This window comes from Haematobia irritans, chromosome 1 (assembly GCF_050003625.1).
Source record: "Haematobia irritans isolate KBUSLIRL chromosome 1, ASM5000362v1, whole genome shotgun sequence".
In the NCBI taxonomy this organism is placed as follows: domain Eukaryota; kingdom Metazoa; phylum Arthropoda; class Insecta; order Diptera; family Muscidae; genus Haematobia; species Haematobia irritans.
This window is the reverse complement of record NC_134397.1, coordinates 193,307,925-193,325,641: the sequence shown is the minus strand read 5'-3', so window position 1 is coordinate 193,325,641 and position 17,717 is coordinate 193,307,925. Positions and strand designations below refer to the sequence as shown.

At 35.7% G+C, this 17,717-nt stretch overlaps 2 protein-coding genes across 22 annotated transcripts in view; one reads left to right on the top strand and one right to left on the bottom strand.

Moving 5' to 3' along the window:
• Positions 1-17,717, bottom strand: part of Syp (synaptotagmin binding cytoplasmic RNA interacting protein) — a 529,002-nt gene that overhangs the window by 423,522 nt on the left and 87,763 nt on the right. The window lies entirely within an intron of this gene.
• On the top strand, positions 476-17,582 carry LOC142222316 (uncharacterized). Its single transcript, XM_075292374.1, has 2 exons — positions 476-8,309; positions 13,318-17,582. Exons 1-2 carry the CDS (start codon positions 572-574, stop codon positions 17,505-17,507), a joined length of 11,928 nt encoding a protein of 3,975 aa, XP_075148489.1. The 5' UTR covers positions 476-571; the 3' UTR covers positions 17,508-17,582.

The following is a 17,717-nucleotide window of genomic DNA, read 5'->3' as shown; positions in this document are numbered from 1 at the left end:
TATTGTTTATAAAATTTCAAGTCTTATGGGAAAATATCTTTTATTCATTATAAGAAATCTCCCAATATTTTAGCTAAAAACACCAAAAAGGAAACACGACAACACAAATATTAGAGAGTCGAGTGTATATAGATGACATAAATCGCCAACTAAACATGAAGGAAGAAATTATCACAAGTAGCAGCAGTTCGGATGACGAAGATGAAGCACATACTTCAAAGGCGATTTTAAAAACCCACAAATTTTTTAAAGTAACAGAAAATCTCAAAAAAGGAATTTACACCTTGGCCTATCACAAAGGCAGAAGTAGCGTGTGGAAAATTATGAGAGATATACTACAAGGTGATAATACGATTGTTGATGGTTTAGCGTGTTGCAGTAAATGCAATAGCGTATTATCTTCGGAATATTTAGGGAATCTACGAAAGCATAGATGTTACAAAGAATTTAACTATGCATCTTTGAAGGCGTCCCCAGCACCTAAAAAAGAAAATAGAACAATGGGGCAAATAGAGGAACAAATCGAAAAGGGTGTCTACACTCTAAGCCAAAATACCGGAAGATTTGGTATATGGAAAATTATGAAAAATATTTTAGAAAAAATAAAAAACTAATAGAGGGTTTTGTGTATTGCACAGAATGTCAGAAAATCCTCGAAGATGACGGGGAAACTCTTAAGAAACATCAATGTTGCCTAAACATAGATGCTGCGGAACTCAATGAAGATCAGATGAAGATTAATTCGGGTAAAGGAAATCCACAAATCTTGGAAATATCTGAAAAACTTAATAGAGGAATTTATACTCTATCATATCACAGTGGTAGAAGCAATATATGGCAAATTATGAGAAAAATCCTAAAAGAAGATGATACTTTTGTAGAGGGCTATGTATGTTGCATTAAATGTCGAAAAATATGCGCTTATAAAATTATCGATAAACTCCAAGAACACAAATGTTTTAGAGATCTTAAAAATTCCCGAGGAGAAGATATTGCAGATAATCACAGTGACTCAGATTTGGAGAGTAATGGAGAAGAGACGATGCAAGCCATGTACCATGAAATAGAGGAAAAAATCAAAAATGAAATTTATTCTTTAGCACCACGCCCTGATAGTCTTCCAAATTGGGATAATCTCAAGAATATAGTGCAAGAAGATAGTGCACTTCTGAAAGACTTTGTCTATTGTACACAATGCGAAAAAGTTTTATCGGATAGTTTGGGAATTCTGAAACAACACCAATGCTGTAAAAAATTGAAGTCTCTAAATATGAACGATACAGCAGCTAGAAGGCTTAAAATGTCGCAAATATCCGAAAAACTTGAAGCTAACATTTACACGCTGAGCTATCACAGTGGAAGAAGCAATGTATGGAAAATTATGAGAAGTATACGCAAAGAGGATGATAAGAGCATCGTAGAAGGATTTGTTTGTTGTATTAAATGCCGCAAAATAATATCAGAACATAGAGCCAATCTACTCAAACATAAATGTTATAAAGAATTTGTGGCATCACAAGAAATTGAATGTGAAATTGATGAAAATCTAGGAGCATTGGGGACATCGTCATCTGGCCTATACACTTCCTTGGTTCAAAGAAATATTGAAAAGGGTATCTTCACTATAAATCAAAAACAAACGAAAAGCCGAAGTTCAGTATGGAAAATCTTTAGAACAATTCTTAACAAGAATAATTCGACGCTAGAGGACTATGTTTATTGTATGAAATGTTGCAAAGTTTTTGCCAAATCTCGTGGTACAAATCTTTGTAGACATAAATGTTTAAAAGAGTTCAGAAATCCCACAATGGCCAATGATCAGACACAAAGCGGTGGCGATGATGATGACGATAGCGATTCCAACGATTCCAATGCAGATTCCTTTATAGAACTAACTCCTGCCAAGAGAATGATTGAGAAGGCCGAGATATTAGAGAAAATCGAAAAAGGCATATACTCTTTGACCCAACATGTGGGTAAAAGTTATGTCTGGCGTATTATGAAATCCATACGAAAAGATGATAATACTCTAATCGAAGGCTATGTCTTCTGTATTGGTTGTCGGGTAATATATTCTGATCATCGGGCACATCATGCTAAACATAAATGTTGCATGCAATTAAAACAAGATATAGAGGAAATAGGTGATGATGATGAAGAATCCACCAAAGAGACAGCAACAACAACAAATTTCGATAAAGAAAAATATATAATGGAACGCTCGGATATACAAGAGAAACTTCAACAAGGTTTATATACATTGATCAGACGCAAAAGCCTTAATTACATGTTCAAAATCCTTAGAAATATACGCAAGGAAGATAAAACCCTCTTCAGAGGATATGTTTATTGTGTGGTTTGTCACAAGGCCTATGCTTCGAAATATATGACGAATATGAAGAGACATAAATGTTGTATGGACTTGAAAAATCAAATTCTGGAATATATGAAGGAAACTAATGCAAATGATTTTTATGAAGCCTCATTAAAATATGAACCACCTAACGTAAAAGAATTGCCAGAGATATCTTCCGACAATGATAATGATTCCCCGATTACTGAATTAATATCTCAGGGTATTGGAAAAGGTATATATAGTTTGTTGGAGTACTGGAATGCTGAAAGTGGAAGTGTCATATGGAAACTCTTTAAGAGAATACAAAAAAGGGAAGATAAGACCCTTCTGAAGGGATATGTATATTGTATACAATGTCATAAGACTGTGGTAGATACTAAAAATCTTCATAAACATAAATGTTTCAAAGACATAAAGAATTCCATCTTGGGTGATGGGGATACTGAAGATGAATCCACCACCAAAGCCACTGCAGAAGAATCCCCTACTGGGAATAACGGCACCAATGTCACCCCAGAAAAAGAATCCCTTACTGAGGATCCCACCCTCTTAGAAATAACTGAAAAACTGGAATATAACATTTACTCACTAGTGACCACCGAACATAAAGAGAAAAGTTATGTATGGCAAATCCTTAAATCAATTCGCAAAGAAGATAAATCCTTACTGGAAGGCTATGTTTTATGTAGCAAATGCCATCAAGTTTTATTAAATACTTGCATACGAAATCTTCGTAAACATAAATGTTGCAAAGATCTCAAAGAGAGTCTAATTGAAGAAGCCCTATCCAAGTTATCCTCTAAACAAGTTACTGCAAACCAATTAGAGTCATCTCATACAAGAGATCTTAATACGGAAATAACTTATAAAATAAACAAGGGTATTTACACATTAACCAAAGATTATCGTAAAGGTTATCTTAGTCAAATAATGAGCCTTATACTTAAAGAAAATAAAACCATATTCAAAGGTTATGTTTATTGTCTTCAATGCCGGAAGGTTCTTGCCGATTTTTGTCGATCGAATCTTTATAAACACAAATGTACAATTGAATTGAAAAAGAGAGTTGATATTGAGGAAAATCAAAATTCAAGGAGATCTTTTATATATTCAAAATCCTCATCGTTAGATTCTAAAGATACTTGGGATGAGGGAGATGTAAAGGAAATAAGTTCGGAAAGTGAAATGAGCAATGATAATATAACTGAAATATTGGAAAATGCAACTATGAACGAATCAGAGAGAAAATTACAGTCAGAGAGAACATTAGAAGTAAAGAGAAATATACAATTGGAGAAAACATTCCAATCTCAAAGAACATTATCATCAGAGAGAACATTAAAATTAGAGGGCACAACATTGGAAGATGCCAAGGGAATAAATACTGGAAGCGAGATGATCAACGATAAAATAACTGAAGCATTAAAAATTGCACCAATCATTGAATCGGAGAGTACTTCGCAAGCAGAAGAAATTCTACAATTGGAGAGAAATTTGCAATCGGAGAATATACTACATTCAGAGAAAACATTACATACGGGGAGAATTTTACAATCAGAAAAAATACTACAATCAGAGAGAATTTTACAATCTGAGGGAAAACTAAAAACGGACAGAACATTGGACAATGTAAAGAGAATAAATACCGGAAGTGAAATGATCAACGATGGCATAACCAAAACATTGGAAATGGCAGAAATCAATGAATCAGAGATAACTTTGCCATCGGAAAAAGTACTACAATCGGAGAGAACATTACACTCGGACAGAAAATTAGAAACAGAGAGAACTTTGCAGTCAGAGAGAACATTACAATCTGAGGGAAAACTAGAAACGCACAGAACATTGGAAAATGTAAAGGGAATAAAATCTGGAAGCGAAATGATCAACGATAGCATAACTGAAACATTGAAAATTACATCAACGAATGAAACGGAGAGAAAATTACAATCGGAGAGGGCTTTGCAATCAGACAGAACATTGCAATCGGAGAAACTACTACAATCAGAGAGAAGATTAAAGTCAGAGAGAACATTAGAATCAGAGATACAATTGCAAACGGAAGGATCTTTGCAATCGGAGAGAAATCTACAATCGGAGAGATTGTTACAATCGCAGGGAACTTTGCAATCGGAGAGAAATCTACAATCAGAGAGTACATTACATCTAGAAAGAAAACTACATTCGGAGAGTACTTTGCAATCGAAGAGATTGTTACAATCGATAGGAACTTTGCAATCGGAGAGACCACTACATGCGGAGAAGAGACCCTATAATCCATCTTCTTATAAATGGATTGATATATATCATAAAATACTGGAAAACATCACAAAAGGTATTTACACATTAACTACAGACTGCAGAAAGGGTTCCCTGAGCTACAAAATGAATCTTATATTGAAAGAAGATAAAACAATCCTACAAGGTTACGTCTATTGTCTACAATGTCATAAAGTTTACTCGGATATTAGTAAATCAAATAGCGATCTACACAAATGTTGTGCTGAATTAAAGCCTTCCACTGCACCTACTGAATCTGAGGAATTTCCTAAAGACCAAGATGACGATAGTGAAGCACTTTCTATGGCCCAGAAAATACAAACGGGTGTATATACCATAAGTCTACGAAGAAAAGGTTTAAATAATATATGGGATATTATGTGCGAAATCCAGAGGGAAGATGGTAGCTTTGTGACCAACTATATATCATGTTATAAATGTCATAAAGTATTAAAATTCCGAGGATATCAATCATTGGCTATATATGAATATCATGAATGTGTTAGGAATTATATGAGTGAAAGTGAGCAGGAATCCGTGGTTGTTACATCGGAACCTATCGAAGAAACATTGAGGGAGGACGATGAGGAAGAAGAACAAAATGAAGAGTTGGTGAAGGATCAACAGAAGGATAATATATCGGAATCACAGGATTTTTGTTTGGATATTGTGAAAGAAGAATATGTAAAGCAAGAGCCAAATGTCGAAATTCCGGAGGAGGATGAAGACGAGGACGAGGAGCTGCCCAATTTTAGCTCAATGGAAAATTCCTTACAAAAATCTCCCCTTATAATCAAAGATATTCAAGCTATTTCCTTTGCTGATGAAGAAGAGCCCGATAAAAGACGAGAATCTGAAGAAATTCGTGAAAAAATCCGTAAAGGTTTTTACACTTTAACTCAAAATCAGGGTAAAAGTATAATTTGGAAAATCATTAAAGATATTGTTCGCCAAGATAATACAATTGTAAGGGATTATGTTTATTGTATAAAATGTCATAATATATATACATTTTCCTCGGCAAATTTGGCCAAACATAAATGTTGCAAAGAGCTAAAAGAGTTTGGAATGCAGGTAGCACAAAATGATATAGATTCTGAAGAAACATTTACCGTAGAACCTTTAGTGCCGGATATAATTTATGAAATAGCAGAAAAAATTGAAATTGGCCTGTATACATTGGTTAAACATCAGGGTTCAAGTTATATATGGACCATTATAAGAAATATTATAAAGGAAGATAAATCACTGCTAAAGGGTTTTGTCTGCTGTATGCAATGCCATAGAGTATATCCTTATACATATCAATCGAATTTTACACAACACAAATGCTGTCGATTATTAAAGGAAATAGTTTTGGAAGAATGGAAGGAAGAAGATGATAATGATAATGAAGCGCATGGGGAGGAACTCCAAAGCTTAGTGGATTCTGGAAATGATCTTTTAAAAGATATACAAACTAAAATCGAACAAAAAATTTACCACTTAACTAAAGATCCTCGGAAAAGTTACATTTGGCAAATTACCCAACGTATTGTAAAAGAGGATAATACTTGGTTCAGCAACTTTGTCTTTTGTATTGAATGTCATAAAGTCTATGCTATATCTTATAGACGAGATATTTATCATCACCAATGTGTGGAGAATTTAAAAAAATCCATAATAAAGAATATCCACAGAAATACATATGAACCCGATCGTAGGCTAAGAAGATTGTGCCGCAATGATGTAGATGCTACTGATGGCGATTTACTGAGAGAGATAAAAAATGGATCGTACACCCTGCTAAAGGATGATCGTAAATCATACATCTGGCACATGCTAAGATATATTGTGAAAAAGGATAAAAGCCTTTGTCAAGATTATATGTATTGCATTAAATGTGAAAATATTGTCAATGCTAATAATCGAACCAGTCTTCATAAACACAAATGTTGCAAAGAATACAAATATTCGTTGAGGCAAAGCGAGAGAAAAGAATTGGTCGAAACAAAAGAATGTGGATCCTCAAAAGATGTGGAGAAAAAAGTCGATGGTAGCAACCAATATGACATAGTCTATAAAATTGAAAATGGCATCTATACATTGACCCAACGTTTTGGTAGAAGTTATCTATGGAAAATTATGAAAAATATCCTCAGAGAAGATCAAACTCTTGTCGAGGGCTATGTTTGTTGTATGAAATGTCGTAAAATCTATCCGGATGCTAACCATGCCAATCTTCATAATCATAAGTGTTGTATGAATTATAGAGAGGCAATATGGAAACAAATAATACAAGGTGATGACATTCTATCGGATGAAGCTCAACCAGATGAAGAAGAAAACCATGAGCATGACCATCGTACTATAGCTGAAGCCATCTCTAAGGGGATATATAGTCTGGCCGAATATAGTAAGGCTCCTGGATTCCTGGGTAAAATCTTCAGATCTATAGTTAAAGAAGATAAAACACTATTCGAAAATTATGTATATTGTTTGCAATGCCAAAAATTCCAATCCTCTCATCCCCTGGCCATGCTTTATAATCACAAATGTTGTAAAGAATTGCAAGAGACCATGGTTAAGAGGATCAAAGATTCTGGAAGTCTAGAAAATACCTCTCAGCCGCAAGAATGCCAAGCAGATATATTAGAAAACATTAGACAGGGTATATACACATTGGCCCCTCATTATGGTCGAAGTTATGTCTGGAAAGTATTCAAAGATATAGTAAAGCAAGATCATACCATACTGGAGGGTTATGTTTATTGCAGCCAATGTCATAAAGTTTACTCATCCTATTACAGATGCAATTTAAATTCACACAAATGTAGTAGAAGATTAAATTATTCTCTTGAAGCCGACGATGACAACGATGAAGATTCAAATCTGGATCAAGAAATTTCTACCAAAATTTCCTCCATAACAAATCATATCACTTCGGGTCTCTATACATTATCCAATCGTAAGCAAAATACTGATGATGATAGTGGAATGTGGAAACTTTTCTCTGAAATCCAGAAAGATGATGAAACCTATATCGAAGACTACGTGTGCTGCTCCATATGTCATAAAGTATTGCAATACTTTGGTAATGAAACTTTGCAAAAACATGCTAAACACAAATGTTTTGCCAATAAAATATCCCATCTGAATGTGGCTGGCACTTTAAAAACAATGCCTATCAGACGTCTCCATAACCTAGCTGGCCGCTATTTAAAGGACACTAAAGAAGTCGCTGATCAACTAGCTTTTGGTAAATATAGACTATCACCAAAAATGCCAACTAGTAGTTATGTTTGGAAAATTGCTGGAGAAATCTTAGAGGAGAATGGCCAATTAGTCAAGGGTTTTGTTTGTTGTCGCAAATGTAAACATGTGATACGATATTCAACGAGACATACATCGAGTTTATATCGACATAAATGTGTAGTAGCCTTTAAGAGATCAATGAAGCTAGCAGATAAAACATTTGATATGACTATAGCGGATTTACCAGAGGACGAGGAGGATAATACACAGGATACTTCCCAGCGACAGATCGAAAACGAAGAAGAAGATTCTCTATGTGATGATGACCAAATTGATGTGGATTTGATCAAAATTGAACCTTGCTCTTTGCAAGAAAATTCTTCATTTCTTGAAGCACCCATTTTAAAAGCCGATGACACCATTAAAGTGGAAGATTATGGTAAGTTTGAAAATATTTATTGATTGATTTTTGAAATTAAACAAACAATTTTTGGTAGTTCAAATTAAAAATTTTCAAATGTTTGAGAATTTATTGCGAAGAAAATTGTAACTGCACTCTTAGAAGAATATGTTTTTCATATGTTCCGATATAAACAAAATGTGTTTCGGGCACAATTTTAAAACACAATATATTTAAGTGCAAACAAGGTATGTTCCTAAACTAACACTAAATGTTTGGGACATCTATGTTAATATGTTAGAATATATTATGTTTGGGGCATGAATGTTTCATAAAAATCATATGTGTGAATGCAAACATATATAAATTTACAAATTTCGACAAAACATACATATGTTGTGATATTTTATTCAAAGCGACAGAGAGAGTATAGAGAAAGAAATAGAGATGGAAACCGGGAGAGTTGACGGGAGAGTCCACGTGGCAAACAAATGTATGTTTCTGCTAAATAATGTTATGTTTGCATGGGCTCGTGGGCGCTGCAAACTATGCTATATAAGTGTAACTTATAACGATAATTATCTACTGGTGACTATAACAGCTACGTAGTCCAGTGGGTAGTTTGTTGGCTTACAAACTGTATAGTCCTCGGTTCGATTCTCCGTGCAGGCGAAAGGTAAAATTTAAAAAATTTATAAAAGTGAATAATTTCTTCAACATTATTTGTATTACAGAAAAAGGTGCCAAGAACTAAAATATTTCGAGGAAGTGAAAATTACGAGTATGTTAGGCAATGAGCACAATCGTCTTTGGGAAAAATTCTTCCAAGCATATAATATTTTTGGGCTCAAAATGCTTCCAAACATATGATATGTTCACATAAAACAAACATATTAATGTTTCGGCAGTATCCAATAATATATGTGCTTCCTGCAAAATATGTTTGGAACATATGTTAAAGAAGCGATTTTTTTTGAGGGTGTGACTGATCAACCGAAGTACCTTTTATTTTTCGGGATTAGAGATCACATATAAATATTACTCATAGGTTTATTGCTTTTCTAAATGTTCCCCCATGCGCTTGAAGCAATTGTGGAAGCACTCTTGCCACTTTGATTGAGGTATCGCCAAAACATGCATTCTGGAACACATCAAAAGCTTCTTCAGGTGTCGCAAAATGTTGACCTATTATTTTACTTTTTAACTACAGGAAGGAAAAGTCAGTAGTATGCAGCGGATGCCTCATCAAATTGATCCATTTGCTTCAGCCGATATGTGAGAGTTCGCATTGCCATGGGGAAGAGTGATCTATTTTCGGTGATTGGTTTTCTTGGAAGAAAACTTTTAAACAAATCGTGTTGTACCACTCAGAATTGATTGTTCTGCCTTTTTCTAGTGGTACGATTGCGAAAAAAAAACTGGCGATCAGTTTCTTGGAAGTGGTTTGTATGCGAGAAACTTTTGTTGGATTTTGCTCATCTTGAAACACCCATAAAGTTTCAACTGCTGTTTACTTTCGCGCTAATACGTCACGATACCATAGACCTGCTTCGAAGCACCGCGATCATATTTTTGAGGTATTTCTTTCGACTAATCGATACGAGACTTTTTTTAAGCGATTGACAAATTTTTTGACGGTCATGCAAAATTGCAAAACCACCTCCACCTCATTGGATGCATGTTTTTGCAACTTCACGAAACGGCGCAAAAACTCTTGAAATGATCTCGCAATTGCGCGTGTTGTCTGGAGTAAAAAAAAACTTGGCATCTAATGTATCGGTAATTGTCTAAGCATTTAGAATCCGCCATTAAGAATTCGCGAAAACTTCTAACCGATCTGGCAGACATTTGTATATTTTTCATTTCGATACACAAAAAATACCATATGCTTGAGAATAATGACGAACCATCTTTGGACGGTGATCGAATAGGAATGCTTACCAAGAGCATTTGTGCCATAGCCTTAATTTTGAGAATAATGGCATAAAGGGTGATGCGGTCAAAATTTGGTCAATATAAACTTGACGTATTTCTTTCAATTTTGCATTTAAAAAACCTGAACACACCTCATATTGAAGGTGTGTGTGTAGAATGTTGCTCCTATTTTGATTTTGGAATTCACTCTTCAGTTGTCAAAATGCCGTCCAAGCAAGGAGAGCAGCGTATCATATTTTGCTCGCGCATCGCGAAAATCCGAGCTACTCGCACGCAAAGCTGGCAAAATCGGTAAAAGTTGCCAAATCAACCATTACAAATGTAATTAAAGTGTTTGGGGAACGTTTGTCGACAGCCAGGAAGTCTGGATCGGGGGGAAATAGAAAACCGGAAGCCGCTGAGACGACAAAGAGAGTTGCCGGTAGTTTCAAGCGAAACCCTAACCTCTCTCTCCGAGATGCCGCAAATAAGCTGGGTGTATCGTCTACAACCGTGTATCGAGCCAAAAACGAGCCGGACTATCGACTTACAAGAAGGTAGTGACTCCAAATCGCGATGATAAACAAAATACGACGGCCAAAGCGCGATCCCGCAGCTTCCGGGACAGGAGTTTTATACGGCAAAAGGTAGGGGAAAGGTAGCAGATATTTTCAAGCACATAAAACTGTCAAAGTTCGCAAAGAAATATCTGGTTTGGCAAGCCATCTGTACCTGGGGCTTGAAAAGCAGCATTTTCATAGCTTCCGGGACTGTCAACCAAGAAATTTACATGAAAGAGTGTTTGAATAAACGTCTGCTGCCTTTCCTGAAGAAACACGGTTGTTCCGTACTGTTTTGGCCGGATTTGGCATCTAGCCATTACGGTAAAAAGGCCATGGAGTGGTACGCTGCCAACAACGTGCAGGTGGTTCCCAAGGACAAGAACCCTCCCAGCACGCCAGAGCTCCGCCCAATTGAGAAATACTGGGCTATTGTCAAGCGGAACCTAAAGAAGACCAAAAAAAAAAAAACTGCTAAGGACGAGTAGCAGTTCAAGGCAAACTGGCTTTCTGCGGCGAAGAAGGTGGACAAGGTAGCTGTACAAAATCTGATGGCAGGTGTCAAGCGTTAGGCCCGGCAATTCGGATTTGGAAAAGCGAAAGCCTAACTGAATATTTTTCCTGAATTGTATACTAATTGAACTTGAAAAATAAATTTAATTTGATTTTTTAAATAAACGATTTCACCGATTTACACGCGTTTTCCCTTGACCAAATTTTGACCGTATCACCCTTTACTAACATAGTACTGTTGAGCGCCACCGTGTTCCAATAGTTTCCCGTCGTGCACAGCAAGGGTCTTGGGTTCAATTTCAGTTTCCACCCTCTCAGTAATGTTGGTGACATTTCTGAGTGTATTAAAAGTTCTTTAAATCATGTGGTGAATTCGGCCAGAAACTCAGTGATACCAGAGAAGTTCACAACGGATTGAATAGTCTAAGTGAGCCTAAAATAACGGGCTGCTACTATGCCTAACCTAACCTATTACATATAGACACTTCTAGTTTTTACCGTTGATGCCACTCGATTATTTGCCTAAGTTAAAATGTTCCATGTCTGCCAGTAATCTAAAGCTACCCTATGGATCAACCACAGGTCCGGTACAGAACTTGTCCTGTCACTTTAACATGGGTTAATCATTGACGAGGTAAATTTTTGGACACGTCTGGGCTCATTCCAAAGGACACGCTCTGGGACAATTTAGCAGGAGCACGCCACAGACAAGTCCTCAGGAACCAGTCGGACAAACTTTTAGAAATCTGTTTATGTTTCACCCGAAACTAACTAACTGGAGCACCGGTACCAGTTCTGCGATAGGTCCGTCAGTAACAATGTATGTGCCCCCAAGATTCGCTTACGACATGAGTTTATCATTGACGGGGTAAATTTACACTTTAGGACACGTCTTGGACTCATTCCAGAGGACACGCGCTGGGACAATTTAGCAGGAGCAAGCCACAGACAGGTCCTCAGGAATCAGTCGGACAAACTCTTAGATCTTTTTCATTTTGGGCATCCGAATCGCACCCGAAACTAACTAACTAGCGCCCCGGTACCAGTTCTGTGTTAAATCCGTCAGTGGCAATTTGCACCAATTTCCCGTACTGTAACGTGCCCCCAAGATTCGCTTACAACTCGCACAAAATACCCCGCACAGTCACGCAAGAGGTGTTCAATTAATTACTTTTCCTCCGCATCATGACAGCTCATGCACTAGTCTTTATATTTGACGCCAATAGATTTTGCAAATTCGCCTATCCAGCAGCGAACCGTTATGGCAGATACCAGGAATGATATCTGAGGTCTTGAAAACACTAGCATATCCAGTGTGCGCAATATGAGCTTGCAGGTAGCTGGAGACATCCCAATAGATTATAGTTCACCTGGAATATGTACGTTAGTTCCTAGCCTTGCTAACACATCCGCTTCGTAGTCCCCTAGTATGTACCATATTAGACCCACCTCGTTGAGAGACTTGCGGCATCGGAGTACATATATATGCCAACATTTGTTGGAATATTCCTTCCCAGCCAATTTGCCACCTCATTCACAGCAAATATTTCAGCCTAAAAAATACTCAAAAACCTACTTGTCCATTCAATTTGGAGCCATCGGAAAGTGCCACAGAGAAGCACTTTGCTTATAAGGCATACTACCAATTTTGAACTAGGTTAGGTATAGAGGCAGCCCGATATTTCAGGCTCACTTAGACTATTAGGTCCATTGACCTTCTCTTCTCCCCCTGACTGCTGCCAGATTCTATGTTAAGCTAATTGATAAGGGACCTCCGAGTCCGAACGGCGAATTTTGAACTAAGTTATTTCCAAAATTGTATGATAGTGAGAGGTTTTGCTGGGTACACTTAATAAATAAGTGTACCACTTAGTAAATAAGTGAGTTAGTAAATAATGCTATCTTGTTTTAATACCCAAAGGATCGCCTTTTTGCCAAATTTTACGATTCTGGTTTCAGAGATTTAGTCTAAGGGATAATCAGTCAGTTACCATTCAATTAGAAATTTTATCTAGTATTGAAAACTCTTCATGAAATAATATTTTACTCGATTATTTCAGGAAATTTTGAACAAACAGTACAATCTAATGACTCAATCTTCAGAATAACGTCTATAGATTATTGTAATAATCCCGAGTTTAATGAAACCTATTCGCCAGATATTTATGATGAAAGTAAATCCATCTCTCAACCATGGGAGGCAGATCAATGCATTTCTCCAAAGGAAAGTGATGCATCTGAAGAGAGAGAAAATCATGAAATTATATTTGATATAGAGTCATCATCATCATCTCAGTGCCTTAGGGATAAAACGAAAACGAGTGAAATACAAGGAAAAGTTTCTTCAGTGGACGATGATGAAGAAAAACAGGAGGGCGATGTAGTAGAAATATCAGATACAACCACACCCTACGAAGATACAAATCTTAATAATGATCTCAATGCTGCAAGAGTTAATGATATTGCAAAAACGATAGATGATGAGACGATAACTTCTACTTACAAGGATACAAATCTTGATTGCAATACAGTTGAAGATACTTCAAATGATACAGCAGCCGAAAATCTGACTTGTAAAACATTAGATGACATGACGATAACTTCCACCACCTCTAAACCATTGGAAAGGAATGATTCTACACCAGTATTAAACAGTGGTTTAATTGCCAAACAAATAGATGCTGGAACTCTTAAATTGGTTGAATTAGAAGAAGGTAAAAGTTGCCTATGGGAAATATTGGCTAAAATCCAGAGAAAAGATGGATCAGTTGTCAAAAACTATATTGGTTGTCTAAATTGTCGTAGTGTATTGAAAATCTCTATGGATGGAAGTCTATATCAACATAAGTGTATTGCGAAGGTTTTAAAATCTGCAAATGAACCAATAAGCATTTCAACTAAGGAACTTCAATCATATATTAGTATACCAGAATCTAGTCAAGTGGCAAGCACTTCAAAGAGAGCGATGGGTGAGAAAGAAGATGAGGAAATTACTAGAAAATCTATAAAACTGGATTCACAGAATCTGTCAAGCGATCGAATAGGAACTTCAATGACAAGATATAATACTTCTCGTATCTCCAGTGATGATTCCCATAAATCACAAGAAGTTGATATATCTCTTCACAATCAAGAAGAGTTTATAGAATGTGAACCATGTGCTCCATCTAAATCTTCAACTTCAAAGACTCTATCTGTGATGGAAGCTATGCAAAATATCACCGCTACTTCTCGTAAGAGGAGGAATACATCACAACCCGTTGTTGGAGAGTTTATTACAGCAGGAACTTCTATTTCAATAGGTTCTCATTCTATGTCTTTAACATCAAAAATTCCACATTTGGAAAAATCTATACAAGTTACCAGGAGAGGAATAACTTCACGAATTTTAAGTGATCATTCCCCCAAAACTGGGGAAGTGAATACATCACATATCACAAATGATCAGTCTATGCCATGTGAACCTTCCTCTATATCAACAGATTCTCAATTTAAATCGTCAAAATCCTCAACATTGAAGGAAGTTAGCAGTGGAAACATCAAAGCACTCAAGAGAAAGAGAAATTCACGAACCTTAAGTGATCATTCCAATAGAGCTGAGGAGTATAATACATCGATTATTACTGATGAAGAGTCTATGACATGTGAACCTTCCGCATTTTTAACAGATTATCAATTTACGAAGTCCAAATCGTCAACGTTGAAAGACGTCAGCAGTGGAAACATCAAGGGGAAGAGACCTTCTTTTACCTTAAGTCATCATTCCAATAAAATTGGAGAGAATAATACATCACTGGTTACTGATGAAGAGTCTATGGCATGTGAACTTCCCTCTATTTCAACAGAATCTCAATCCAAGTTATCAAACTCGTCAACATTGAAGGAAGATTGTGATGAAAACACCAAACCACGTCCGAGGAAAGACACTTCACGAATCTTTAATGATCCTTTGGAAGAATCTATTACCAGCAGGAGAACTTCACGAATCTTAAGTAATCATGAAGAAAACAATACATCACTTATCACTGATGAAGAGTCTATGGCATGTGAACCTTCTGCTATTTCAACAGAATCGCAGTATAAGTCATCAAAATTGAAGAAAGTTAGTGCCATAAACAAGAGGCAAAGGACTTCACGAATCTTTAGTAATGGTTCTAATAAAACTGACGAGCATAAGACATCGCATATCACTGATGAAGATTTTTTGACATGGGAACCTTCCGATATTATAAGAGATTCTCAATCTGAAACCTCAAAATCGTTAATATTGAAAGAAGATAGAAAAGGATCTTCATGCATCTTAAATAAGCATTCCAATGTCATTAAAATCAATCGACTTCCTTTGAATAAAACACAAAAATCCTCTATATCTCACCATAAAGATTTAAAGAAGAAATCATTTAGCGACGCAGCTTTAAAAAATTTGAATACTGAAGAACCTTTTGAAATTCTCGGAAAAATAGAGAAAGGCATCTATCGCCTATCTAAACGTAACAATGGTCGAGACTACATATGGTCCATATTTAATGATATTCAAAATGAAAATGGTATATATTTTAAGAATCGTGTGTATTGCCTTAAATGTCATAAAGTACTAAGAACTGGTACTGACGATGGAAATCTATACTTTCATAAGTGTAGCGTAGAACTTAAGAAAGAAATGGAAAAAGAAGCCACTATGAAATTGCTGAGTAATAAAAATGATGCCATAGAAGCATGTATGGAATGGTCAATTGATAACTGTATGCCTTTTTGGGCACCCAAGGATTCCCCATTATTCCATCTCATGGATTTCATAAGCAAATTGGGTTCAATCAATGCAACAGATAGAGATTTCACTCAGCTTAGATTACCACAAACTACAAAAATTATAAAAATATTGAAAATGAAAATGAAACAAAGATCATTGGAGCATTTGCAGTATGACCTAAACAATTTGGCCTTGAATGGTTCACTATCAGCTTCTCTAACAATGTGGGCTGACCCCAAAGAGAAACGGAATTTCCTAAGTGTTACTTTACACTATCACAACGAGGAAAAGTTCTATAATACAGTAATGGGTATTAAATCATTGCGGTTTCATAAATCTACACCAGAAGAGTTATTAAGAAAACTCAAGAGCTTATTTGAAGAATTTGGTATAAAGGATATTACCAATATAAAATTCATATCTTCAGGTGAAGAGCTGATTATCAAATCATTAGATTCTTATACTCATCTCTACAGTAATAGCCATTTACTTTCGGAAATATTGGATAAAGCATTTCAACAAATACCTGAGTTAGAGGAATTATTAAAATCTTGCAGAGATCTTATGAAAAATTTCCGAAAATTCTCAAAAACTTTTGATGTAGCAACCAAGGAGATTCCAGATACCATCATCACGCCATCATGGCTTAGATCTCTTCAAATTTTGAAAACCTTAACGAGTAATTGGACCAAAATAAAACAAACATTAATGGAGCATACTGAATATATGGCTTGCTTAAATCTCGATATAGATCTCGTTAGAGTTCTAACACAATTCTGTGATAATTTTGAAATAATTCTTAAGAGATTACAAGAAACTTCTTCTCCCTCTTTATGTTTTGTCATACCTTCAGTAAGAAAAATACAAATTCTTTGTGAATCTACAAATACTGATCTTCCAATAATGTCTGCCCTAAAGCAAATAATTTTGAAAGAAACCAATGAAATATGGTCTCCCAAATTGAATATATGGCATAAAGTTGCTTTTTTCTTACACCCCCTTACAATTTCCATGCAAAATCGAGATGATTTCGAGGAAATTAAAAAATTTTGCATTTCATCTATGAAACAGTATGAACAAATTTCTAAAACTTCCCTGCCACATGAAGATGCTGCCAGTCCAAATACTTCAAAATCACAAGATATACAATTTTCCGAAAAACATGTCATGGAATTTTTCTTCTCCGATATATTACCCGCTTGCAATGAGAATGAAGATTCGCATTATTTAAATCAAGAAATTAATACATATATGACAACAATTGTTTCGTTTGCAAATAAATTCGATGTGATACAATGGTGGTCTCATAATGCCATCAACTATCCAAATTTATCGAAATTGGCAATTCAAATACTTTCGATTCCAGCTAGCTGTATAACATCTGAGGAAGCTTCGATATTGGCGATCAATCTTATTGCAAGCAAACAAAATGGACTAACACCAAAAGTTAGTAACGATTTATTGTGTCTGCATTCTTGCAAAAACAAATATGTACAATAATAAACATTAGTCAGTATGTCTTACTGTGTAAGTCGACTACTTTTAAATTTAATAAAATTAAAAAAAATATATATATTCTATGGGTTTCTTCATTAATGAGCATATAATCAAATAAATCGTCGATATCATGGCCCTTCTCTTAAGGATATTGGTACTGATTCGGAGCCAAAGACAACAAAGACAGCTTCCATATTAGGTAAACCAAGTATA

What these genes read in the sequence shown, in the direction of transcription:
- LOC142222316 (XM_075292374.1), top strand. Translation starts at nt 572, where the DNA reads ATGGAAAATTATGAAAAATATTTTAGAAAAAATAAAAAACTAATAGAG. An exon ending in CATTAAAGTGGAAGATTATG is followed by an intron (nt 8,310 to 13,317) that starts GTAAGTTTGAAA and finishes CGATTATTTCAG; the next exon opens with GAAATTTTGAACAAACAGTA.